The sequence below is a fragment of the Diadema antillarum genome, unplaced genomic scaffold (genome assembly GCF_040938485.1).
Source record: "Diadema antillarum isolate AM-2024a unplaced genomic scaffold, OU_Dant_1.0 seq00000442_RagTag, whole genome shotgun sequence".
Taxonomy (NCBI): Eukaryota; Metazoa; Echinodermata; class Echinoidea; order Diadematoida; family Diadematidae; genus Diadema; species Diadema antillarum.
This window is the reverse complement of record NW_027271417.1, coordinates 33,045-60,741: the sequence shown is the minus strand read 5'-3', so window position 1 is coordinate 60,741 and position 27,697 is coordinate 33,045. Positions and strand designations below refer to the sequence as shown.

At 38.4% G+C, this 27,697-nt stretch overlaps 1 protein-coding gene across 1 annotated transcript; it reads right to left on the bottom strand.

Annotated features, from left to right (window-relative positions):
- LOC139732640 (serine/threonine-protein kinase MAK-like) lies at nucleotides 1–27,687 on the bottom strand. The gene is made up of 14 exons (XM_071643496.1): nucleotides 27,572–27,687; nucleotides 23,823–24,637; nucleotides 19,251–19,305; nucleotides 15,222–15,343; nucleotides 14,668–14,747; nucleotides 13,709–13,841; nucleotides 11,657–11,828; nucleotides 10,884–11,051; nucleotides 9,525–10,021; nucleotides 5,087–5,223; nucleotides 4,448–4,543; nucleotides 3,637–3,738; nucleotides 2,166–2,277; nucleotides 1–459 (listed from the first exon to the last, which is right to left on the bottom strand). The coding sequence occupies exons 2-14, from the start codon at nucleotides 23,921–23,923 to the stop codon at nucleotides 441–443; spliced, it is 1,794 nt and encodes a 597-aa protein (XP_071499597.1). The 5' UTR covers nucleotides 23,924–24,637; nucleotides 27,572–27,687; the 3' UTR covers nucleotides 1–440.
- Nucleotides 27,688–27,697: the final 10 nt, after the last annotated feature.

Sequence of the window (27,697 nt, the reverse complement as noted above, 5' to 3'; positions counted from 1 at the left end):
TGTGATTGTAACAAAACTACAATTAGAAAACATGACTGAATGAATACATCAGGACTGCATGGTTTCTCATCAATAAATGAGAGAACGAAGTACTGTATCTAGCAGAAGAAAAACACAAATTTGCTAATAATATTTCTCCATTTTCAAATTTCAGGATGGGTGACGGTTCCATCACTGTAAAAAATGTCAGTATTTCCAGAGACACAAACATCAGAAGTCATCTTGATTTCACGTTGTGATCTCCACTGGCGATGAAAGGCAGTTTGTAATTCCTCCGTGATGGTGCCATACGAAGACATCATATGTGTATGTCTGTATGCTATCAAGGGTGATGACAGGATTTGAGTGACAAAGCAGTGTCCATCTGGTTATATTCGAGAGCTATTATTCACATGGATGATTGCACATTCTTTTGTGGTACTTGAATAGTATCAGAGGCACTATCGTACACCACCATATCTGTAGAGAGAACGAGAAAAAGAGATAGAAAATTGTCATTAACAAAGGCCATGGAGAAATGTTCAATTTAATAATATAAAAAAAATGCAATCATTGTTGCCACATTTCAACTTCAAATGTCTAGAAAAGTTCTGAAGATGGAACTGACTGAACTGAAAAGTTTAAATCACAATCATGACAAAGAAATGAAACTCAACAAATGAACAACATAAGAAAACCTCAGCAACATAATGCAAAAACACCACAATGTATTCTTTGATTTGAATATGATATAGGATAATTGCCACTGCTTATGTTTCAATTTGCTCGGACCTGAAAAAGAAGTAACAGGTATTTTGCGTCTTTGCTGACTGAACAAGGCAGGTGTCAAATTGTGTCTCGCCCATTCGCGTACAGGAAGTTAATATTTTCTTAACTCCCAGAAGTTAATTGACCTGCCTATGACCTTTGACCTTGTGGTGACCTTCAACTCCCCAAGGGACATTTACCATCCAAGTTTGGTCACGAACGGACAAAGGGATCAAAAGTTATGAGCCACAATCGAAACGCGCCATAAAAACTTAACATTGGGCCCTTAAAGTTCGTTGACCCCTGTCTGTGACATTTGACCTTGTGATGACCTTTAATTCCCCAAGGGACATGTACCGTCCAAGTTTGGTCACAAACGGACATAGGGATCAGAAGTTATGAGCCACAATCCAAACGTGCCATAAAACTTAACATTGGGCCCTAAAAGTTTGTTGACCCCTTTCTGTGACCTTTGACCTTGTGATGACCTTCACCTCCCCAAGGGACATCTACCATCCAAGTTTGGTCACAAACGGACAAAGGGATCAAAAGTTATGAGCCACAATCGAAACGCGCCCTAAAAACTTAACATTGGGCCCTAAAAGTTTGTTGACCCCTGTCTGTGACCTTTGACCTTGTGGTGACCTTTACCTCCCCAAGGGACATCTACCATCCAAGTTTGGTCACAAACGGACAAAGGGATCAAAAGTTATGAGCCATAATCAAAACGCGCCATAACAACTTTAACATTGGGCCCTAAAAGTTTGTTGAACCCTGTCTGTGAACTTTGACCTTGTGGTAACCATCAACTTCCCAAGGGACATCTACCATCCAAGTTTGGTCACAAACAGACAGATACATCAAAAGTTACGAGCAATAAACGAAATGTGCCCTAAAAACTTAACATTGGGCCCTAAAGTTCATTGACCTCTGCCTGTCACCTTTGACCTTGAGGTGCCCTTCATGTTTGGTAAAATGTGTAACTTTGTATAACCACTCTTCCCTCCAAGTTTAATTGAAATTAAAATCCTCAGTAGAGAGTTATTCAAGTTTTTGTAGCGTTACGGACAGACGACGGACAGACGACGGACGGACGGACGACGGACGGACAGACGCCGCAGGTGATCCCTTAGTCTACCCACACCTCTGGTGGGCTCAACAATAAAAACCAGCCTAATGTCATGAAAAGCCGACACAATCACAAATCTGTACACTTCACACCTCTACATAGTACACGAATGAATTATGTTAGAGTTAAATGAAGATACAAAAATGAAAACATTACCTCATATTTTTGCCATAAAGTTGCATCCATGCTGCATGTATGTCAGCACAAGAAAGTCATAATCAAGCATAGTGAAGCTGTCATTGAGAAAGACACTGTATACCTAAAGCAAAGCATCGCTGCAGAAACTTACTTTGACGTCCAGTCTGTTCGCCCATGAACAGGCTGCGCCCGAAGGCCGTTGTTCCGTGCCCCTGAGAACGTTGAGGTCACCCCAGTCTGCCTTGTCTTCCAAGAGCTTGGGTCTGTTGAATAAAAAACAAGAATTCCACACTTAATTTGCATGTCGACATCAGACTGTAGGGAAATTAGTGTTATATCCAAGCCTAAGTGTATTAGAGCGTGTTCTATCCCAGCTGGTATGCCACCTACAATTCTTAGACAAATGAAACATTCAGTACATGGTCTGATATGGTGTGTTAAAAAGCAATTAAGTTCAATGAAACTATGAAAGAAAAGAGAGAAAAGAATGGATGATGACAAAAACTCCCAATTTACCTGCCTTCATGATATGGAGACACGGCTCACTTCAGTTCATAATTAGCATCAGTAAACTGAAATTTAATTCGGCGCTGAATTCTACTGGATGTAAACTACTGGTGGAATATGATCAGTGTTTTGTTGTAACAGAAATTGAGAAAAAGACATGTCTCGGAAAGCAGTGTACTGCACACCATGTCACTGGAAGAAATACATCATATGGTGACCCCACCACTGTTTCAATCAAATGAAAAAAAAAAAGAAAACAGAGATAATGTATTCGACTCATTGAGGACATGCTGATTTTGCTATAACACATATTTCTCATAGACATCTGTCTGAGTATACAGTATTCATCGCATAATCGGGCATCTGATAATGGGGAACCTCGCTTAAATGACATACGCTTCCCAGAAACATTTCCAATGCATGTTATTTTCACTGGATAATCGGGCGGGGACCTCTGATAAACGGGACAATTTTTCTTCAAGCGATCTTTGTTTTTGTTGATATTTTACACAAAAAATCTACCAAAATACCACAACAATATTTCAAAGATTCCCTATCAGTTGTCGTTGACATCGAACTTACAAAGCAAGCTTCGGACTGGTGTGTTTTGACCTCCGTCCATCCAGTACACGTATATGCATAGCTGAGGGGTAGCGTGGTTGTGTATTCATTTACATGTACAGTACGTCAGTATGCGTGTGTGTGTGTGTGTGTATGTGTGTGTGTGCACTACATGTACATGTCGTATGCCGTTAGTGTATGGTGAGTGCTCATCGCGAAATCGGGCACCCCGCTTAAAGGGGCCGTGTTTGCTACTCCCAACCTGTCCCGATTATGCGATGAATACTGTACTTGGGACTAGTCTTCAACAAGTGAATTCTTCACCATTAACAACATTATGCTACTTTCCAGAAGACACTTTCTAGATATCACATACATGTTAGAACAAAAAGAAACAGAGAGAAAGAAATGAATACAACATTGGCATTCACCAGATAACATTTGTACCTTTGATATGATTTTGACAATTTTTCCCCGTTTTGGAGAATATGAATAATCATACTGACTGTGCCATGACACACATGAAAGAGTCTGTACACAACTGAAATTCTTACCGTTAAGACCACCAATTCTTGTCGCACTGTCCTGTTTGGCACCAAAAGAGGGCATGTAGCTACCTCCATAGTTACTGTCTGTTCTTCTTGTGTACTTTGACCCTGTTACAAAGAAATAAGAAGTTGAAGATCCAAAATTGACTTATGACCGCACCATAAACTGTCATAATTTACTCCACAACTCTGCCTCCGAAGAGCCTTGCAACACAAGTGGATTCAACTAACTGCACTCATTACAACAACAGCTACAATTTTTAAAGCTTATTGGCTGTAACTGCAACTGTACTTGTTACCCTATAACATTGACACTGGTGGTCCACAATCCTTGTACTTATTTTGAAGTTTTTTATTCCTCTGGCTTAGACCAGGTTTTCAGCGTACTCAGATGGCCTCTGAAAATGTATCAGTTTGAAAAATCACTAATTTGTTGCAAACAAATGACCCTTTGACTGCTTTCACATAACCTTAGCATTAAAACTCCCAGTTTTAGACACAGCATAATATGCTGCCTAGTTATGTGCGGAAGAGCCATGATATTCTTCTATTCTCACGACTTCGATATAAAGAGATTCAGTTGGCAGTGGCACCCTAACGTTGAACTCACATATCAGTTTTGCATGAATGCATGCACCATTCAACTGAATATTTCAGCAATGAGTAATTTGATACAGTCCACTGAAGAGGTATGTACTCTGCCAGACATCCAATTGTTTCTGACTACAAGAGAAGACACCCACATCCCAACTCCTCCCCACCCTCTCGCTACCCCCACCTCCCTTCCCCCTCCCCCCTTGGATCTCAATGAACTCACCTAATATGTTGTTTCTGTGTGCACTGCCTGAAGACACTTTGTTAAGGGGTGGCAAGCCATGACCAGAATCCTTTCGTGGACTCTTTACATTCATGCCTGGGGAAAAAAAGGAACCATGCATTTCACATACACTGTATAAGAAAAATCACCGTATTATTATTTTTTCCCATCATAAACTTACCTTCTTCCCCAAACTTAAAATCATCATAAATGTCAAGTTGATGCCACAAGATGGGATAAAATGTGCAGATGTTGGCACTACTGAGGTGTATGCATGCTGTAATTCATCTGTGTAGGACAAGGTATTACAAAACAAACTTAAGCAGCAAACTTCCATCAAGCGTCTTGCAGGAACCATTTGCAGTGTCATACAAAAGCTGATGTCTTGGTAGAAATAACTCCCTCCCCCCCCCCCCCCCCCCCCCCCCATGTCAATCTATGTCAGATCATCGCTGTAGTACCCTCGGTACTTTGTTTTAAAAGTTTCATATTTACTGAAAGATAACCTGTATAATTGTTTCCACATGAGCAAATCAATTAAACAAACAAAAAACAAATAAATGGACAGACAGATAGACAGATATAACAACAAACAAATAAAAAAACCCCAACCATTTATCAAATTCCACATGAGCTCACCAGGAAGGTATCTCGCCTTGCCAAGATAGAACTGTTTTGCTGATGAGGCAGAGGAGTGACCCGAGTCAAGCCCCACTCGTGCCACGCCCGCTTGGTTCCTGGTAGACAGCGACCCCATCTTGTTCTTTGGCGGACTCCTGCAATGAAAAAGGAATAGGGAATTAACATTTTAATATGAAAGCCATATCTGATAATCATTCTCAAACGTTTAATTGAGGGATTTATTTCAAAAGATATCACAGAGTCCTAAATCACTTTTTGAGAGGCAGCAGATTGCAAATACTAGATGTCAACTGTATGACATGAGGCTATGATTCTTTTCTCATAGAAACAGCAGAACTAAGCTATAGAAAAACAAAATAGTTCTAGAGTTGGGTTAACAATGACATTACTTCTAATGTGGTCTTATTTCACCAGTGTAGACTTATTACCCTAGCACTGCCCGATGGCCATTACACTCGAGTCATGTGAAACATGGGCAAAATATCTCATCCAACTATGAACACACACGGAAGGTTTCCAACCCAGAGAGGTGTAACATCACATTTCTACTGAAGTCAAGACTACAGACGGGTTATTTGCTTCTTGTTATAGATTTGCAATTCATCATCTAAAAATGCACTCTCATGAATGATTTCCTGGTTTTTTTTTTCAATACAAGGTATCTTATCAACAAATCTGCACATTCATTGATGCCTGTTCAGAGCTTAGGAGGTCATAGGTTTGAATCCTGCTCGAGTATGTACGCCCATGATTTCGTCTATCATGGCTATTATCAAAACACTGATCAATTCAGTGCTCATTTACGTCGATTTAAGGCAATTTGTCAATCAGTTGCAAATCTACACATGCTTGGGTCAATCCACGTCAAATCATCCAATTTTCAGAAAAGTTGTCACCCGACCCCCTCCGATTTTCTTTAAAATCGCACCAAATGTTCCCCAAAGTGTCTGACGGAAAATTGCAAAATATTTTGCCCCAAGGTCAATTGGTTGCTAAGATACAGCCTCACATAGCAACCGATGCACATTCCAAAATATTAGTTAAAAGAAAATTATGCATTTTTGATTGATTGTGGTAGCATGGATATTTATGCAAAAGTGTTCATTATCTGGAAATTGAGAGAACTTTATAGTCTTTGCAAGAAAAAGTGACTAAGACGCGAATTTGACTTTTCGTTAACGTGCACGAGGTCGCCGAAAATGGTGTTAAATGTTAATTCCGAAAATTTTAATGCATATTTAGAGGCTAATATCTTCCACATTTCATCACCTTAGGTTCTAAAATATTATGCTGTTGAAGGCTTTGACTTGCTCAGTAATTTTGAAAAAAAATTAGCGGATTCGTGCTCACCGTTTTCACGGAGAGCGCCCTCAAAGTTGACAAAAATGAAAAATGTGCCAAATTCAAGGTCACGGATCACCCTTCGTCCCACCTAGGAATGGCATCAATTTTTTTGTATTGATAGACGTTTACCTATATTATCTTGGGTTACCAAAGAAATTTTGCTACCGAAATGTTCAATGGTAAATTTACCCCACTGAAAATAGTCGTAAACGGCCAAATTCCCATGTAATATCATATATTGGGTTTAGAGGACATTTCAAATGTCCATGCTTTCAAGATAAAAAACCCTAGCCCTGTGATATTTGCTGTAGGGGTAGTCTGTTATACATATTTTAATAATATATACCACAAAACACTTTTATTACATAATAATGACTTTGAAATTTAATCCAAGATTTGATAAAAACAATAAGTCGCTCCATTTTCCTCATTGCACTGCATGTAATAATGTGTTTTGAAAGACTTTTCACAGAGCAATATTTCAAGAGTTATGAAAGCTGACAGCCTACCATATTAAGGTTCTAAACTATTTGTGCTCTTCTTTCAGATTTAGTGTCAATTTGATCATGAATGTTATACCCTTGACCTTGAAGTGCTTCTAAAAATAGCTGTAAATTTGTTAAAATTACAAATTACACACACAACAGGTGTTTTATGGCATAACATACTAGTGATTCTTTCACAAACACAAAAGTTTTTACAGTGTACATGTTATATACTGGAATAAATCTATAGGTTCTGGCAAGATATGTTACAATCAATTACTTTGTTCTGACAATGACCCTGAGTTTATGACCTTCAAAATCAGGAGAAATGCCTATTCCTGCCCATAAAGACCTGTATTTAAGTAATAGTTGATATTATGGACATTGCACCCAACACATAAGATTCTTATTCTAGCCTGTGAAACGCACATTAAAAGCACTGAGAGTCTTCTTTTTGGGGGGATTTGTTCTGTAACTTATGACAACTTCCAAAATAATTTCCATTCTTATGTATTTTCTTGTTTTGGAATATTTGTTAAGCATTTCTTTGTTTTTTATTTTCTACAACATTTGTGGGGGTTTTTTATTGGAAATTGTCACAGCCCACTTTTTCTACCATAATTTGAATAGAATTAATCAATCAAAGTGATAAATAGTAAAAATGGTCAAGTTTTTTTATGAATTTCACCACAAAGCACTGTTTTCCATAGGAAATGCACACAAAATCACAAAATATTACTGTCCCCTTTTGTGATTGAAATTGAGGGTCATTGTCAAAACAAAGTAATTAATTGTAACATAATCTTGCAAGCACGTATAGATTTATTCCAGTATATAACATTTACACTATAGAAAGCTTTTGTGTTTGTGAAAGAATCACAAGTATATCATGCCATAAAACACCTGTCATGTGTGTAATTTGTAGTTAACATATTTACGGCTATTTTTAGAAACACTTCAAGGTCAAAGGTATAACATTCATGATCAAATTGACACTAAATCTGAAAGAAGAGCACAAATAGTTTAGAACCTTAATATGGTAGGCTGTCAGCTTTCATAATTCTTGAAATACTGCTCTGTGAAAAGTCTTTCAAAACACATATTACATGCAGTGCAATGAGGAAAATAGAGCGACTTATTGTTTTTATCAAATTTTGGATTAAATTTCAAGGTCATTATTATGAAATAAAAGTGTTTTGTGGTATATATTATTAAAATATGTATAACAGACTACCCCTACAGCAAATATCACAGGGCTAGGGCTTTTCAGCTTGAAAGCATGGACATTTATAATGTCCTCTAAACCCAATATGTGATATTACATGGGAATTTGGCCGTTTACGTCCATTTTCAGTGGGGTAAATTTACCATTGAACATTTCGGTAGCAAAATTTCTTTGTTAACCCAAGATAATATAGGTAAATGTCTATCAATACAAAAAAATTGATGCCATTCCTAGGTGGGACGAAGGGTGATCCGTGACCTTGAATTTGGCACATTTTTCATTTTTGTCAACTTTGAGGGCGCTCTCCGTAAAAACGGTGAGCACGAATCCGCTAATTTTTTTCAAAATTACTGAGCAAGTCAAAGCCTTCAACAGCATAATATTTTAGAACCTAAGGTGATGAAATGTGGAAGATATTAACCTCTAAATATGCATTAAAATTTTCGAAATTAACATTTAACACCATTTTCGGTGACCTCGTGCACGTTAACGAAAAGCCAATTTCGCGTCACAGTCACTTTTTCTTGCAAAGACTATAAAGTTCTCTCAATTTCCAGATAATGAACACTTTTGCATAAATATCCATACTACCACAATCAATCAAAAATGCATAATTTTCTTTTAACTAATATTTTGGAATGCGCATCGGTTGCTATGTGAGGCTGTATCTTAGCAACCAATTGACCTTGGGGCAAAATATTTTGGGATTTTCCGTCAGACACTTCGGGGAACATTTGGTGCGATTTTAGAGAAAATCGGAGGGGGTCGGGTGACAAGCACTGGATGATTTGACGTGGATTGACCCGCTTAATAAAACTGCCAAAATGAATGTGTGGGATATTAAGCCTATTTAACTGACAACCAGGAAAATCATATACTCCAGGTAGGTGTGAGATAGGTTTTTTTTTTTTTCCAACCAACTTCACTTGGGCCTGACTAGGATTTGTTTGCTTTCATTTTCTATGTGACAAGATGGCTGCACTAGTTGGTCTTCCATGGGGACCAGTTGTATGTACATTTGGCGCCACTTCACTGGGTTATGCACCCTGCTCTTTGCGATGAATGGATGAAGAGGGATTCTTTACGTGTGTGGGTTGTGACTCCTTTTTATGGACCTCCATTTTATGTAAAATCCAAGGGACAGAGTATTTTGCCTTTACTAGGGGGAACAGTATGATGATACACAACAATAAGTATTTTCATTTCTTAATAGGTTCTCTTAGGCCTGTAGAGCAAAATACATGCACTATTTCTTTTTTTTGTTGTTGTTGTTGTTCATACATTTCTTGACATAAATGGCCTGAATGACCCTGTAGTGTAGAAGGGACAAAGTGTAGTTGCCAGTAACAAGGCAAACTATGATCTGCGAGTGGCTCCATACCTCAAGAAGTCATCATCATCATCCCAGTCAAAAGGTGCTTTCTTTCCCACAGCTCCTCCTCCTCCTCCTATTGTTGGTAGGGCATTTGAGTTTATCCCGCCCAACTTCTTGGCAGGTTTGACGTTGCTTCCGCCCCCAAATCCCTGGCTCATGTCCAGGTCAAAGTCCCAACTGTCCTCCACTTTCTTGACCGTCTCCCACTTTCTCCGGCCGCTCCTGTTCCCGGCGTTTGCGGGCGCCGCCGGCTTTGGGGGCTCCTGTTCTTTTGGCTTGCCCAACGTGGCGAAAAAATCGTCCATACTGTCCTTGGGCTGGGCTTCCTGCCGGACTGCGGCAGGCTTGGGCAGCGAGACCTGCGAGGGCTCCCTTTCCTGTAAGACGTGTCTCTTGGCAGAGTTCTGATGAACCGCTTGCCGCTGGTTCTGCTGCTGCTGGGGGGCTGGGGGGACTTTTGCGCCCAGGTTTTGTCCGACTTGGAAATATTTGTACTTGAGACACTACAACACAAAAAGGGGTGAGAAGACAAGAGATAGAAAGATCAATGATAGAGTTGGATTTCAACAGCTGCAGAGAAATTATAAAGTTCCCTCATGATTAGCTTGGAATGTGATTTTAAGGCAATGTTGATAAATCATGCGGTCTGGTACATAGAAGAGACAAGTACAGCCATTTCTTCTATGTATTCCCCTTTAAGGTTGCATGTGGTAGTTTTGCTTTTCTTTGTTCACATAAAAGTTGTATCTTTGTCTTTTCATCTTGTGTGTACTGGCACTTTATCACTGCTGAAGGAACTTCGTAAGAAACATCTCAAAAACAATCTCTGAGCAGTCATGAAAAGTCTGGTACTTTCAATAAACAAAATGTACTGCTGTCATTGTATGTAGTTCAAATACAGTGAAGTACTTGAGCAAAAAGATAATCTCCATGACCATAAAGACTGCCTCTTTCAGATGCCATGTAACCATGACGGCCGACTGGCTGACACTCACACTGCCATAACTTTTGTCATATTTTCACTCAAAATGCTTTCCACTGGATGAGGAGATGCTAACCTTATGCAAGCAGCATTGCAGTAGGGTTAAAAGGGCAAATTTTTTGGGGGAAAAACTGTATTATACCTTTTGCTGCAACAGACATATGTAGTAACACAATTTGAGGACAAATATTTCTGTGACACCTGCAGTATATCCCCCCCCAAAAAAATAAATAAAATAAAAATAAAAAAAAATAAAAATAAAATAACACAGTACAAAATAGTGCAAACAAGTAACAGTTGACATCACCAAGAATGCAAAAGCCTTCCTTCACTTAAAAATTTACAGTGCAGTAAAGGAAAATGAAGGTGAGGGTGAAACTTACCTGGGCCGCTGTGGGTCTCTTCTTGGGGTCCCAAAGCAGCATGTCCCTCATGAGTTGGATAGCCTCGTTGCTGGCATTGGGGACGATGGTCTTGAGGGGCATGGCCACACACTGGGGGAACTTGAAGTTCATCTGGGAGGCAAGCCGGTACCCTTCCACCCAGTCCTCCTGTCGGGGAAAACATTGGCATTTTTCAAGTAATGGTGTCAACGGCCCCGTAATATTCTTAAACCTATCAGGTGTAGTACAGTAATTGCACTGCAGAAATTATTATCTTATGCTCACTAAATTGGCAACTCTGAATTTGACCTTCACAGCCCATACTGGAGGAAGAGTAAATGATACTGGTCAGTGTCACTGAAACTGAAGACAAGAACAAAACAATAACAAATGTAAGCCAATTTGAGACCGAAACATGAACTTCACTCTTCCAACATGCTGCCAATTTAAGGATCAGTTATAGATGTAGTGATTTGGAGGCCCTTTTAATTTTGTACTGCAATGAGAAATGGTGCATAATGAAAAGCTTTTATTCTACCTTTAAAGATATTTTAGCAATGAATGATACAAAACAAAGTGAAAGTGATGATAAACAGATCTACACACCATCAAGACACAAAAGGGTGATGTTTGGGACTTCCTCAAGTAAGGATGCTCAAATATGCCCAGAGTCACATACCCATGATGTAATATCGTCAACTTCGTTATTTTACAGCAAGCAACTGGGGCACTCTGTGTAAAGAAGTTACATAAAAGGATGTGATGAATCTCACCTTCTTCGGTGTGCCCAGTACCGTTGTGATCTTGAAGATCTCGTCTACCTCACTGCTGCCAGGAAACAAGGGTCGCAGTGTGTAGAGCTCGGACATGATACAGCCCACTGCCCACATGTCAATGGGCGAGCTGTAATTTGTGGATCGCAAGAGAACCTCTGGCGCCCGGTACCTGGACAAAAATGATGTCGACAGAAGTTTTTAGTCAAACCAAAAGGGGTAAATATGATTCATTTTGCAAAACGTCACATGACAGGTTGTACTTCCTGCTCAGTCATAAAAACAAATCATGATACTGTTCTTTACAGTCTCGCACTTCAATATTTTCTGGACCCCTCGGTAGAACAGCAGTGTCTTGTAGGCACAGCTGAGCAGGGCAATACAGCCGTATCTCAATTAACATGTATGATTATTGTTTTAGTAATTTTTATGTTGATTTTATGCGGAAATAAATACAATTCAATACAATACAATACAATATATTAAGAAATAATAATGTCAGCAGTCTAACGATGAGATCACCATTTCAAAGGGGGGGGGGGGGGGGGGGGGGAGAAACTTAAATAAAATAGCTACATGAGAAATATTCACCTGCACAGTATTCTACAAAAAAAAAAAATGCATAAAATGATATTCACAATTTAACTGTTCCATTTGGTTTGAAGTGCTCAATTCATAGTATGTTTGTCTACAGAAATTTAACTAGAAATGTCGCTATGGCGGCTGGTATGCCTCCGCCATAATGCATGATTCTCCTAATAGGTCTAGATAGTACATGTGGACAATGTGTGATTACATTTTCACAAAACTGGCAAAATATTGAAATGACAAGTTTGTCACAAATGTGTTGAATGTTCACCTTCCTTGACCTTGGTTTAATAGGATGAATAGGAGAGCATGTATTTGGGGATTTAAGGACTTTAACTTGACTTTGACCCATTCATACATTTATGCATTGAGTAATTTTCATGGTACCAGTATGGAGAAAAAGTGCAATTTCTGTACTGAATAGTAAATTGTTACCATGTTCATCTGGCCTTTGACCCTAAAATTCATAAGATAATCACTTTCAGGTAGAACATGCATAAATATGCAGTAAGTTTCAAGATAAATTGAGCCACTTCCGAAATATGGAGGAAAAAGTTACAAATGATAGTTCAGCACTTTCACTTGATCTTTGACCTTTTGACCTTTGAGGCAAAAAAAAAAAGAAGAAAAAAAAAAACTCTCCAGAGAATTTCTATTAGGTTACACATGCATACACCAAGTGTAAAAAAAATAATAATCCTGCTGGCATTGCATGAACATGAGGGAAATAGTAAAATTTTGAAGTGTTGCACTTGACCTTTGACCCCTGACCTTTGACCCCATGAACCCTACATTCTCTAGATAATCACTGCCAGTCAGTACATGTATATACTATGTTCCATGAAGATACCTTGAACAATTTTCCAATTTACAGAGAAACAAAAGAAGTTTTAATACTTTTACTCGACCTTTTGACCTTTGACCTTTGACCTCATGACCCAAACTTTCACCAGAGAATCTAAATTGGGTAATACATGTATGCACTAAGTTTCAAGAAAATATCTTCAGGCATCGCATAGATATGGTGGAAATAGTGAAATTTTATGTATTTGACCTTGACCTTTTGACCTTTGACCTTGAGCACGTGCACCCAAAAGTTGATAGGCACAACTTCACCCCCTAATACACATACATGCCAAGTTTCATTAGGATACCTCAACAGCTTTTGATAGTTACCTTGTCCACAAAATTCATTACGGACGGACGGAAAGACGGACGGACGGACGGAAGGACGGACGGACGGACGGAAGGACGGACGGACGGACGGACGGACGGACAACCCGAAAACATAATGCCTCCGGCACCACTTCGTGGCGGAGGCATAAAAATCTAAACAGGATATTCAAAACAACGCATCAAGAGCACCACACCTTCTAACACTTTATTTGGACATTGTATCAATTTGTTTTTTCCTGGTTACATAATCTCACACAAAAGGCTGAGGTAGGAAGGAACAAATCTTACCATCTTGTTGACACATAGTCAGTGTAGGGAGGCCTTGATCTCGTCTCCCTGGCCAGACCAAAGTCAGCAATCTTAATGAGCTCTGGTCCGCTGCACAGCAGGTTTTCTGGCTTCATGTCTCGATGAAAGAACCCTACAAGTGACAGAAGTGTGCAAAGTTTCATGCTTAAAATTTGAGGCAGCCCATGGATTCAGCAAATGATTACCATGGAAAAGATATCAACACACTTGCTGCACACTCTGGTTAAACTTACCGAGTAGATGACTGGTCATGACTTAGTTACTGTATGCGCCATATACTCTGTGAGTCTAATTTTTTTGTGAATCGACATTTCCGAACAATTTCGCAAATATCGTATTAAATCATGGAGTACAGTAATGGATGGAAAAATGTATGCATGCACATCACGTTCATGTGGAGATCAGAGTTGATATTTTGGTGTCTTGTTCAATTCGCAAATAGCACCCAAAATGCTAAGATCGCAAAAGCAAAAACCTCACAAAATGTATGATGTATAATGTATGTCATGTACACCATATATTTAGCAAGTCTAAAGTTTTGTGAATCGGGACTTCCCAACAGTTTCACGAGTGGTTAACAAATGCGATCGTGGGGTACTGAACTGAACGGAGAAATGTATACATGTGCGTCACATTCATATCGGGGATCAGCGTCAATATTTTTTGTGCGTCTTTAATTTTGCGCATAGCACCTGACTCGCGAAATTTGTGAAAATAAAAACCTCACGAAATATTTGGCGTACTAGTACACAGAATAGCATTTTGTAGGACAGAAAAAAATGACAAACAAAATGGAACAAAAAAGATGAAAATTGCCACTGAAAAAAAAAGAAGAGAATCTGTTGTGTACAACATCAAAATTTTAAGACCTTTGATAAAAGCAATGCAGATGAAGACTCAGACAACTCCCTACATGTTGGAAATCTGCAAAAACTCACCATTTTTGTGGATGTAGGCCAGTCCCTGCAGGATCTGATAGACAATGTTCCTAATCACTGGCTCTGGTAATAACCTATCTCTGTAAGAAGTAAACAGTGGATACAATGTAGATGGAAGAACCACAGTATTAAGATCACTTTGTGATTAAAACAGGACTACTATCACACCAGAGATGACAGGACAGCATTCTAGAAGTATTACTTAGATCTGGAAATACAATGTAATGCAAGACAAGATAAATTTAAAGATTTGATCCACTGCAGAATCTTGTATCTTTAATTATCTACACATATGTGTATATTAGCATAATTTTCATTTATTTGTAAATATCTACATGTACCCATATTTTCATCCATCTACAAAGTTAATGATTGATGAAATTCATCAACATACTTGTTTTAGTTTCTTTGTTTGCCTATGTCTGGGAAACCTACTGCAGAACACTTTCCTCCTTTAAAAGATGTAGCTTTTCAAAATGCACACTGCAAAGTGAATCCCATAGTCTTGTTAAAAGGAAAAGTATGATACCACTCTTGGTTTGTATCAGTCTTACCTTCCTTTCATGAGTTCATACAGGTTCTCTTGCATGTATTCAAAGACAAAGTAGAGAATGTTTTCCTCCCGGATGACCTCCTTCAGTTTGACGATGTTGGCATGGTTCAGCTTCTTTAGTGACTGCAGCACAATGAGGAAATAAAAAACAATCAACTTTTTAATCTCAGCACAAGCATCTTAAAAGTGTCTCTCTTCCTAGATCGTCAATTAATGATTTGGAACTTCTACATTGTAATTTTCAATGATAAATGCCTAAATGCCTGTATCGCTCCTTAGAGCTTTAACATGAGAAAAGAATGAAGTCTGTACAATGCTGTGATATTTTGTCTATTTTTTGTTACATTATTTTACTATCTAGCTAAATTGTCCTTTCTTTTAAGTACCTATAATTTGATTTATGCCACTTTATCAGCACCAGGCAAGCTGATGGTGGCATAGAAGCAGGTGACTGATAATAATATCTTGTTTTTATAACTGAATACGTAAAGTAAATCCAAAGAGTAAAGTCCCTAAATCTTCATAAAACTGCCTTTGTTGATGTCAACCAGAGAAGAAAACAACTGAAAATTAAAATCACCCATCTCAGGCATATTGTACCAATATGACCAATTATGCACCATCTACTACAAAAATAAAGTTTAGGAGGACAAAAGCAGCTCTTTACATCTGTACATCTCATGTAGGAAGAACTGAAGGACACTGGTGATGAATATCAGCTGAAGAATGAATCCTTTAAACTAGCCTCTCCCTATATCCCCTATAATAGCCCCCACCCCCACCTCCACATCATAATGTGGGCATAATTGTGTTTTGTTTTCAGGGCTGTCTGGGGGTAAGCGGGGCATGCCATAGTCCAGTTGCCAGGCAACAGAGATTGAATTTGGCAAGGAATGCTAAGCAGGTCTGTTGTCTGTTGAGAGGGCTTCATTACAATGATAAGCAGCAGCCCAATGTTTTCAATTAGCCACTTGAGTGCCTTTATGCGGTGGGGAACATACGCTATGTCCACACTCGAAAGTAGATGATTTCATGCTCCAGAATCGTTCTCTATTCTCAACACGCACTCAGTGTGAAGTGTGCTCAAGGAAAATTTACTGAACATCAGGAGTCTTTATTCCAGCTGCATTCACGGAGACAAGCAACCATGAATGTTACGTCAGGTAGTAATACCCTTTAACCAGGCACCTACAATTTATATTCTGCCTGTCTGTGGCTATTATAATAGGGATTCATCCATGCATCAAATGGAATGCAAGTCGTACTTTTTCCTGCGATGAGCTTCACATTGCAGAGCCCGTCAGCAAACGCCATGTTCAGCTGGAAACATTGCATTCCAGTGTGCATTTATTCTCCCATTTTTTCAATGGCTTTTGGCAAAATTGCTTGAAATTTTCTAATGTTATAATATCTTTACTGTCTGTCGGTGTGAACAAGCCTACAATCGCATACTATAGACTCTGTTCTCAACTTCTTGAACTCACTCAGAAAGCCACATCCTACCATTCACACAATGGCATAATAAAAAAAATGGCTGCTTGAAACATCTGCTTCCTGTAAATATTGATCCACATTGTACATGAATACTTTTTTTTTTTCTTTCTTACACTGCACTGATTGAATAAACTTGCAATGTTTACACTTGGCCTCCATTAATGAAATGTGACCCTGCAACACAAAACCAACAACAAGTCGCCAGACATGGATTTTTAGTTAGGGACAGATTCTGAAAGAGCAGACTGTAAGCTTTTTAACGATGTATAACTAATTTCAAATGGACTCCCCTAACCTATCTAAATACTGGAAAGAAAGCACACACTCATATCAGGAAAAGTGGAAACTTGGAAAAGAGGCTCTGAAGTACTGGGTCTATTACCGAGGCGTGCTAGCTGTGCGGTGAAAGGGACAAAACACAGGATGTAAACAACCGGAGTAACAACAATGAAGGGATTATCAGATTACGCTGAAATTGAGCATGTTCTATCAACACATTATGTTCATGATAAATGCCAACTTAAGCAGTAGCTTTATCATTTAACAAGTTATTAGACTAGAAAGTAAAGAGTGTGCAAAGGATTTTAAGAAATAAAAGGGGGCCTCTAAGACATACCTGATCATTCTACTCTCCCCCAAAAAGGGTTGTAGAAAAACTGCTGAAAATACACTTTTCCATTCTTGTTATGATCTCAGACTAAAGAATAGTGTAGAAGGGTAGCTCTTTCAGAAAATATGAAAAACTCAAGATTGACTACGTAGACCTGTTTGACCTTTTTTGAGTCCTCACGTACAATCAATGGGTGCGACTTTTCATTCGTTTTGTGATGCATGGTCACAAATTCTGTAAACAAGGGCATTTTTGGAACAGCTGGCTGTGTTTACACAAGAGCAGCTATGCTGCCATGGCAGCATGTGCAAAGTGTGTGTAGGTGTGTGTGTACAAAAGTAGGTGCAAGTGTGTGTGTGTGTGTGTGTGTGTGTGTGTGTGTGTGTGTGTGTGTAGTGGCATACAATTGTACATAATGCAGATATTACTTGGTGAATACCATTCGCACTGTAGGCCTACACATGTAGGCCTACACATTTTCTGTTACCATGATAGAACAATGCCCGTTTGTATATAATGTACAATGTATATCATTTTTAATTACACCTACAAAATGTAGACTGATATCTAGCATAATCCTGCCTCTATGTGAACACAAGACTAAACTGCTATGAGTGCAAATTTGAACCAAAAAGAACACATCAGTAGAACTTAAGACTAAAACAGAAGTTCTTGCCTTGTAGAGAACTATTAGTCCATGGGCCAAGACCCGAAAAATGGGTTGTTGGTACCATCTGAGGTGGCACAACCTTTTTGGTGTCAGTTTGTTTGTCGGGCATAGATATGCTTATCAAGCTATGATAGCATTTCCAAATGAGTAGCTTAGTCATAATAAATGAATTTTTAACCAATTTGGTCTCGTATTTATATCCCTATACTTCTGAATCGAAACTAAACCGCTATACAAAGAAGAGCACTGCCTTCTGTATGTCCACAGGTGTTCTGTTGTAAACGCGGTGCGCTTAGTCTTTATTCAAGGCAGCGAAGGGAATATCCAAAGGGTTATGATGTCCACAGTTGTCACGCGGTGCGCTTAGTTCTTTATCTAGACCAATGTACCGTTATCATATCTAAAGTTCCTCATAAAAGGGATTATCCATACTGTTTTTATACTACCCTATCAACAAATACATCAGTTTTAAACAAAAATCACTCTGTTCATTTACAATATCATTCATTATAATGTATCGTAGTGTACCGTTACATTGTTTTTGCATTATCTTATATTGTTGGAGGGAATAAAGCGACGTTGGCGTGGTATCAGCGTTTTCACCGTAGCGTTTTCACCGGAAAATGATAAATGATTGAAAAATACGGTAAAATTCACTAGGAATTGCTTTTGTTGTTGTTTTTGTTTTTAGATAAAAGGATATACACTGTATCATACGCTTTGGATATTCCCTTCGCCGTCTAGAATAAAGACTGCGCGCTGTGGACATCATAACCTTTGGATATTCCCTTTGCTGCCTTGAATAAAGACTAAGCGCACCGTGTTTACAACAGAACACCTGTGAACATACCATAGAGCTGCATTTTACAGCTCTATGGAACATACAGAAGACAGTGCTCTTCTTTGTATGGCGGTTAGTTTCGATTCAGAAGTATAGGGATATAACAACGAGACCAAATTGGTTAAAAATTCATTTACTATGACTAAGCTACTCATTTGGAAATGCTATCATAGCTTGATAAGCATATCTATGCCAGACAAACAAAATGACACCAAAAAGGTTTTGCCACCTCAGATGGTACCAATATCTGGCCTGGCCCACGGACTATATCTCTGAGTAAAATAATACAACTCGGTGATCAATGAAAATTTCATTTTAATTCTTTTTCCCTCTTTACACATGTCTGTCTCCTCTCTCTCTCTCTAGCTGTAAACACAGAATTATATTTGAGAACAGACAAACCATCTCAACTTACCTTAACTTCTCTCAATTCCATGCATTCATTCCATGAGTAGAACTTTTTCTTCATCCTGCAAATACAACAGAGAAAGCAAGTGTAGTAATTAGAAATTGATTCAAAAACATGTATAGAAGGCAAGTATAGCAATTAAATAAGACTTTTTCAAAAACAAACAAACAAATGACAGCATTTGCAAAATATATTAGAGGATGTTAAAAGGCAAGATGACACACTTGTGGAAACAGATGCATTGAGAGAAATTCAATCTTTGTACCTGCTAAATTCACAAAAATTTAAACAAAATATGATACACAAAGTATATTTCATAGAACAGAGATCAAGTGTAACATACAATACATACTGTAGAAATATTAAAGGGATTGTATAGTTTTGGTTGAGACCTAATTTCAGGTTTCTAAAATTTTTGGTGAGATAACAAGAAACCTCTTATGAAATATGAAAGAGCATGTAATTCTATGAGGAATTCAACATTTATTTGATGAAAAATGGTTTTGAAATGGCTGAGATATCCAAAAAAGAGCAATTCTAATAAAGTATGGGACCCACATTTTATTACGATCTTGCTTTGTTTTACTTTGTTTTTTGATGTTTCAGTCATTCCAAACCTGATTTTCATCAAATAAACTTTGAATACCTCTTAAAATGGTATGCTCCTCTGTACTATATCATAAGTGTTTCCTTGGTATCTCACAAAAAGTTAAAAGCCCAATTCTCATCTCCGCCAATACTGTACCATCCCTTTAAGCATTTAGTGATCAGCGTCTTTTCAGACAAGTGCTGTGCATTCATGGAATGCTCCCAAATTGTGATTCCATGGCATGATGAAAAGTCTGCTCTCATTCCTGTTGTAAAGATTGGAAAGATTTACACCATAATTTTTATTTCATTTGCTGATTCTTTTTTAAAAACTACACATTTGACTTGGACAGAGGTACAGTATTATGCTATTCATGGTACAATGAAATGTTCAACATGGATGTTGTACTTATACAAATAATGTATCTCTTATTGTTGTTGTTGTTGTTGTTGTTGAAACTGAATGGTTCTTTCCATCAATGAAAGATGATCCAGTGAAAAATACAATGTATGTGTATGGTCTTTAAACGTTCATTGGTACATTGTACATAATGGAGAACATAACAACTTCTTGTCCTCATTCATTGACTACACTATGGTTTACCTATCGATTTCAAAAGTTTATCAATTCCATTGTTGCGAAAGGAGTTTAATTATACCAGTCACAAAGCAATCAGGGATCCATTTCAATTGTGTTTAGAATGCAGGGAAGTCAAGACAACGCATACAATGTACAAGTACAGTGTGCACTCTGTACACAATGCGCCCCATTGCAGGGCACTGTCTTTCTGGGCACACACACAGACGGCGTCCCTGTTACTATGGAGACAGAACTTCCCCACAGACACAGTTCGATGAGGAACACGGATGCATCGACGCGGAACTAAAGTATGACTGCTCAGTGTACATGTACATGTCGGCTAGATTGCTTTGAGCACAGCTCTTCTTAAATCATGTAAATTCACAAATTTCTGCCTGATTTGGGGTTTACCAAAGCATTCACAGCTTTTGAAACTGCTTTGCTGTTCTCTGGAGTGCTCAGTAGACTGTGATGCGATAAAATGATTTCAAGCGATTTATGATAAAGCAGCAAGTATTAGATAGCATGCATCTATATATCAAAAAGCTCGCCTGGGATGTCAGGGTTGCAATCTAGAGAAGTCAATTATGTGAGTAAGCTGTGCCATCAATGCATGTAATTATGACTGTATGATGAACGCTCATCATTTTTATGTGGAGTGTAATAACTTCACAGGATCCAATTATTGCAGAAAGCTTTCACCTACTAGGCAAGGGGCCATAAAAAGTGGAAACTACAGTACGCACGCAATGTAAATTAAGGCCTTTCAGTTTTTAATTTGCAAATTTCGCTTTCCACTGGTCTGACTAGACACTGAAATGTACAAATGTTTCAGAACGATAACCATTTTTTCAACCTGTTCTTTTACATGCCCTCTTTCCCACCAAAACAAACAAAGAAAAACAGCAAGAAGGTAAGAAAGCGACTTTTCAAGGGCGAAGTAGAGAGAAAATATACAAATCACTGCAGGAAGACTAACTGTCTGACACATTGGTACAGTAGGACTTTAAGAGCTCACAAACTCTCATTTCAAGTTTGTACTGGTACTTTTCATGGTAAAACTACAATTTGTAAGAGTTAAACTAAGAAAAAAAAAAATGAACAAAACTGGGCCAGGAAGAAGACAAGTACATGAAGGCATGGTTTTGTGTGTTTTCTTGTATTTCTGGTTTGTTTTTTTAATCACAAAAATATAGTGATTACTTGAGGGCCATTTCTGACCGGGCCATGTTGCGGATAATTCTCCATTCATTTTCTATACACTAGAAAATCTAAACTGTACATTATCATCATGCTCTGGCAGCAGAAAAAAAAAAAAAATATGACTATATTTAGACGTGAGAATTTAGTCCACCGCCTGGAAACTGCAATGAATTGTTGCATATATGATGACAATGCAAACATCTTTATGAAATGGGAAACGTATGTTGTCAAATGAAGCATAGACCCAATAAATCACTGGTTCAGTACTTCATAAAATCATTATGGAATCATTCTCGAAGATTGATGGCAATTCAAACAGTCTCGTTGTTGCCATGGGCCCATGGCACAAACAATTTTGAGGTTGGCTGTTCGTACTGCAGAGGCACTGGTGGAAGATGCGTATGCATCAAAATTTAATATTGTATCCATAAAAATATAAATCATTTACACTGTAAGAGGGGGGATGGTAGGCTTGGTGGCAGACCAAGCATACATGTAACCTCCATGTTTCTCTCCAATACATGTCTCTTTTGTTAATCATATTACAGTGTAGGAACATGGAAACATGCAAGTTACAGCGTGTATGCTCAGTCAAAGAGAAGACCTGTGCATTCAAGTCAACATGTATAATTTGCATTCAATGTTTACATCTTTAGATAATTGTAGTTTCTTTAAATTCAAGTTTTCACAAGGCTCCACACTGCTAGTGCTAGCTTATTAAACAGAAAATCTAAGACATAAGATTTATTTTATTTCTTATTTTCATTTTGCTGGTATCCCTTTTATTATTTTTTGTGGGGGGGGGGGGGTGGGGGAGGGGAAGGGTGAGATAGCTTCCATTTGGGTCGCACAAATTAAATATCAACAAATATCAAAATTTAAAAAGGAGCTAGCATTTAAAGGACAAGTTCACCTTCATAGACATGTGGGTTGAGTGAATGCAGCAATATCATTAGAAGAACACATCAGTGAGAGTTTGAGCAAAATCGGACAATCCGTTAAAAAGTTATGAATTTTTGAAGTTTCTGCTCAGTCACGGCTGGATGAAAAGACTAAGGATAGCTCGTGATGTCACATGAGTACAACGATATAAAGAAAGAATAAAGAAAATTCAACATATTTCCATTTTTCTCACATAACAAAAGAACACTCGACTTCTCTCTTTCAGAAGGCAGGGGGAATAATATTACCCTCATACATTGTACGTCAGTAGCAACTCGAAGAAATGTGCACTTTATTCAAAAAGTAAAGTTTTGTGAAATTCTCTTTTTATTTTCCTTATATAGTTGTACGCATGTGACATCATACACTGTCTTAGTCTTCTCTTCCAGCAGTGACTGCGCAGATACTTAAAATATTCGTAACTTTTGAACGGATTGTCCAATTTTCCTCAAACTTTCACTGATGTGTTCTACTAAAATTGCTGCATTCTCTCAATCCTTATGTACATTGTATATGAAGGTGGACTTGTCCTTTAATGAAATTGTGGAGAGGAAAACGAGTGCATCATACCAACCACACCAGCTGCCTTTTGCGTGATGATTGCCTAAAGTTTAGCGCACTCTTGTATGATCTTGTATGGCATAAAATACAAGATTAATTGTATATCCCAGAAAACTGTAAATGTTGTTTGAAGGAGGGAAGAAATTGTTTTGTATGGCCAATAACTGACAGAAATTGCAAAATGGCAGAGGTTACTCTACAGTTTGCATTTGATCGTTAGAGATGGAGACCTGTACCTTACAATACTTATAAATGTATATCTTCTGTGCGTGAGAATGACTGTCTTGAAGACCCGGTTGCTCGGTGAGAGAAGGTCAGCTGATTTGAATGATATTCGTTCGTTGCCCACCATGGTGGAGCCTATATTTTGTGAAGACCATCACTACATGTAGCTCAGGCCAGATTTGCTTGTCAGCGAATACATGCATCAAAGCATTTATGCTCATCAGTAAAGTTCTACTCCAGTCAAAATATTGATCAGCTGAGTGTGTACTCACATAGGGATTAGAGATACATCTGTTCACAATTTGTTGCAGGTATTCCTGAAAGATATCTGAGTTGGGCCTGCACTCTATTTACATGGTATCCCATCATACCTGGGTCTTTAAGCGTCAAAGTGGTACCAGCTGTTGACTGTGGTGTCTTGAAGTTTGTGTTGATAAGTAATATATAATAATTAATAAGTGATATTAAACAGTACTTACTTCTTGATGGCCACCTTTTCCCCGTTGTCATGTCGACTTCCAAGGATGACACTCCCGTATGTGCCATCCCCAAGCTGCTTGGTGATCTGGTACTGGTTCATCTTGGATGCCGCTGGATTATCTCCTCTTTACTGACCAATCAGAAATAACTTGAAATGTCTTGAAAAGTTTGACGTGCAACGCCATCACAATCTAGCACATTGCAAGGCAGGTTCCTGATGTCATTCAAAAAAAATTGTTTTTTCCAGAGAATTCGCTGACTTTGGTGTCAGTAGAAACAAGACACCATTTGAAACAAAATAAAGATCTTTCGGCAAAATTTATACAATTGTGTGGATTTTCCTGCCTGCGGAGGGTATGGTATGATAGATTTTTCCTTAGATTCACCCTGTTGATTGTGTATTTAAATGCCCAAATAATGGCGAACATGCGATGCTTTACAGCAAGAGGTGAGGCTGCCAGACGTGAAAAGAGCAATCGATTTTATATGCTAGGGCTCCCGCAATCTCATACTACATGAATGCGGTGGTCTACGGCGAGGGATTCTGCGTTGTTTCCTCCGAGGTGGTGGGTGGTCTCTTGCGCTGAGTGCGCACACACACAGAGCACTATTCTTGCCTGGTCTCTCCTTCCCCTCTAGTCTTGCTGGAGGTGGAAATGTGGGGTTGACAACCTGGTATGTGCTGTTGCAGGTGATGGCAATGCCAGCAGGGTCAGGTTTCCAGAGTTGCTTTTTGAATACTGGGGATATTGAGATGAGCGCAGACTGCTGAATGTCGCCTGTGAGATCAGAGACCCCGTGATGATGTTACCATCTGTATGGGAATAAAGAGTAGGGAAAACATTACTGTGCATCAAGAGGTAGCAGACAGCATTGCAGGGATATCACCAACCCAACAATCTGGCACAGATGTCGCTCCAGTCAATATACAGTGTACAGACTGAGTAAACACTCATGGATGCAACCACACAAAATCTTGCTTAATTGCCACAAAGTTCACAGAAAAAAGAGGGAATAGAGAATATAATATGTAGCCTTTAAGCGCAAGTGTTTTCTTCTTCTACTTTTTCTTCTTCTTCCTCTTTTTCAGTATGACTTTGTGTATTATGATGTTTTTGTATTACATGATGTAACTTTTTTTTTTTATTAAGATGCACAGACTTGTTGAAGCACAGACTTGTTGAAGAACAGCCTGTGGCTGAAACAAGTGACCATGTGGAAATAAAATAAATGAATGAATGAATATGTATACTTTCTCTCTGTGTTCACATATAGGACACACACTTAAAATCCTGCTTAGAACTATTTTCATACGAGAAAGCATAATTCCTATCTATAGGTATGGTACAATCTTTCCCAGACTCACTATACAAAGTATACAGCTGTTGGAAACTATATTGTATGTATGCAAAGGGTTATCTCCCAGGAATTTATACCTTGTACATCCTCCTGACTTTAATCAGACCTTCTGAAAACCATCACAGATATACAGTGTAGTAAAGCAAGATATCAAATAATATAAAATGTACTTTCATTTTTTTTTCTTCATTTTACACTTTATGGTTGGACCTACTACTCATCGACCGCCTACACTGTAATTTCTATTTGCTTGATATGAATATTTAATAATGAAATTCACGTAAAAACTTGACCTACGTGATTAGCGCTATCAAATGCTGTTGTTCGCTTTTCACTTTGAAGTTTCAGAGCAAAAATATCGCCGTCGAACTTGAGTGGCCTCTTTTCAGCTCCCCTTGGTGCCGCTCCTTTTTAAGATCGACCGCTGTTTTTGCATTGACAATGCACACAAACCGAGTTGTATTGAACACCGTGTTGTACAAAGCTTTTTAGAAAATTCATTGACATTACATTACGATTCGGTTAAAATATTCATTCCAAATTTTGTCCTTGATTAAAACCATTAATGAACAGTGAATTTTCACATTTTCCCACACATCCTCATCAACGGTCAAAGCAATTTTTATACATTTTTATGTGCTCTGCGCACAGTGCAGTGTGTACTAAGTATTCTCTGCGCCAAAACTACGCGGTCGGTTTGAAAAAGGGAGGTCGATGTGTAGTAGAAGCTACCATACAAGTACACTTGTACTTCATGGGTATATCAAATAAAGACATAGATTTTAATCACAATTACATTGTTGCAGCATCACAAGTTAATTTATATTGTATCATCTTTACAAAGAGGTAATTTCAGCATCTGGTCGCACTGAAGAAAAGACAGTGTACATGTAACTCTAATGTATCCAAATGGTAACTTACTAACACTAGGTATTGACATAGTAAAACTCAAGAACTGTTTGTATTGATCGAATGATGCTAAGTAATTTTAATGAACACAGGGTAATAAATTTAAAGCTTGAAGATTGAAATGCCTGACTACACAGACTTAGAATTCGAATCTAAGTGAAATTTTACTTTTCATTCAAACTCTAACGTTAGGACATAGGACTAGGAGTATAAAGCCAAAGGACATCCAACATATTACCTGGTACATAATTTGTATCAGTAAACATCACAGACAATGTCACAAAGAGGATCTAGAAAGTCTACTAAGATAATGTTATGCTTACACTTTACAGACACTGCACTTGTACAGACACTGTACTTGTACCCAGGTTAGACACTGTACTTGTACCCAGGTTAGACACCTACAAGTACCTACATTGTACTTAGGCCCTATGTAACAAGTAAATTTATGCCACACTCAGTCGCTGTCACTCACAAGAGTCACACATCACATGGTTATTTGTCTTTGTATGTCGATTGTCATGCCTTAGTCTTGTTCTGTTCTTACGTTTTACTTGCTTCGAACACATTGGTAACAGAAATTTAACGAATGTTTTTCGGTCAGCTGAAAATAAGGGACAGTTCCTTTCTGGCTGCTGCCTACCATAGGCAAAGCAATTACTTTTAGATCTATAATGTACACTATTTACCCGATATGTTTGTAATTGTAATTGTATTCTAATGTTGTTGTATGTGTTTGTTTGTTTTTATATCTTCTTTGCTTTGGTGAAATAAAGAAACTTGAAACTTGAAACATCATCACGCACAACAACCTAGAAAAGCTAGCCTAGGACTAGGCACCTACTAAAAAGAGTTGAGACGCAACCCTCCTGTACTGTAATCTTCTTCTTCTTCTTCCGAGTAAGTGCAGTCCACCGTCTGGTGTATTTTCGCACTGTTTGGCAGGACTGGTGTGATGTATGTACAGTGCCATATAAAATAACTAGAAGGTCTACATGATAAGTAGTGTGCAGCTAAAAACAGCATTCCCCTTCTATCGGAGCTGGGGTTTCTGTACCTCCTGCCTGAAACTGTCAGTGTCAGCAGAGAGGTACATTTGATGAGGGCTTCTGGCAGCTGGCAGAGAGTTCCACACTACACAGCCTGTGAAGATGCCCTGAAATCGAGTACGATTAGATAATCCATTGCATTGGCCAAGTTTTTTGACATTGTTTGGAGTGAAAAAATGCATACAATTAAGAAATAAGGATTCAGAGTCACTAGCATGACTAGACTACTAACTAATTAACTTTAATAATATACTTCTAACATACAGTGCAGTAGCTGACTTCAAAAATACACGACCCAACCAGAACCACAATGAAATGTATTTTGAAGCCACAAAGGGTTACCGGTTAGCTGCTGCTGCTGGCTTCTTTTCTTCGTCCTGACAACAGTGAAATAGAGTAATAGACTATATAGTTCTACTCTGCATACGTACCTGTCTTTTAATTGGTATGTCAATTTCCATGTTCTAATTCAACAGATCTTTAAAGTCATTATTTCTAAGGTCCCTCCGTCGGTGAGAGTTCGGTTCGGGTGATTCAGCCCGCATATCCCCGTACGG

Coding starts and splice junctions, on each gene's coding strand:
- LOC139732640 (XM_071643496.1), bottom strand. CDS start 23,923: ATGAACCAGTACCAGATCACCAAGCAGCTTGGGGATGGCACATACGGG. Junction 10,022..10,883: donor AGAGACCCACAGCGGCCCAG/GTAAGTTTCACC, acceptor TTTGTGTTGTAG/TGTCTCAAGTACAAATATTT. Junction 5,224..9,524: donor GATGATGATGACTTCTTGAG/GTATGGAGCCAC, acceptor TTTTCATTGCAG/GAGTCCGCCAAAGAACAAGA.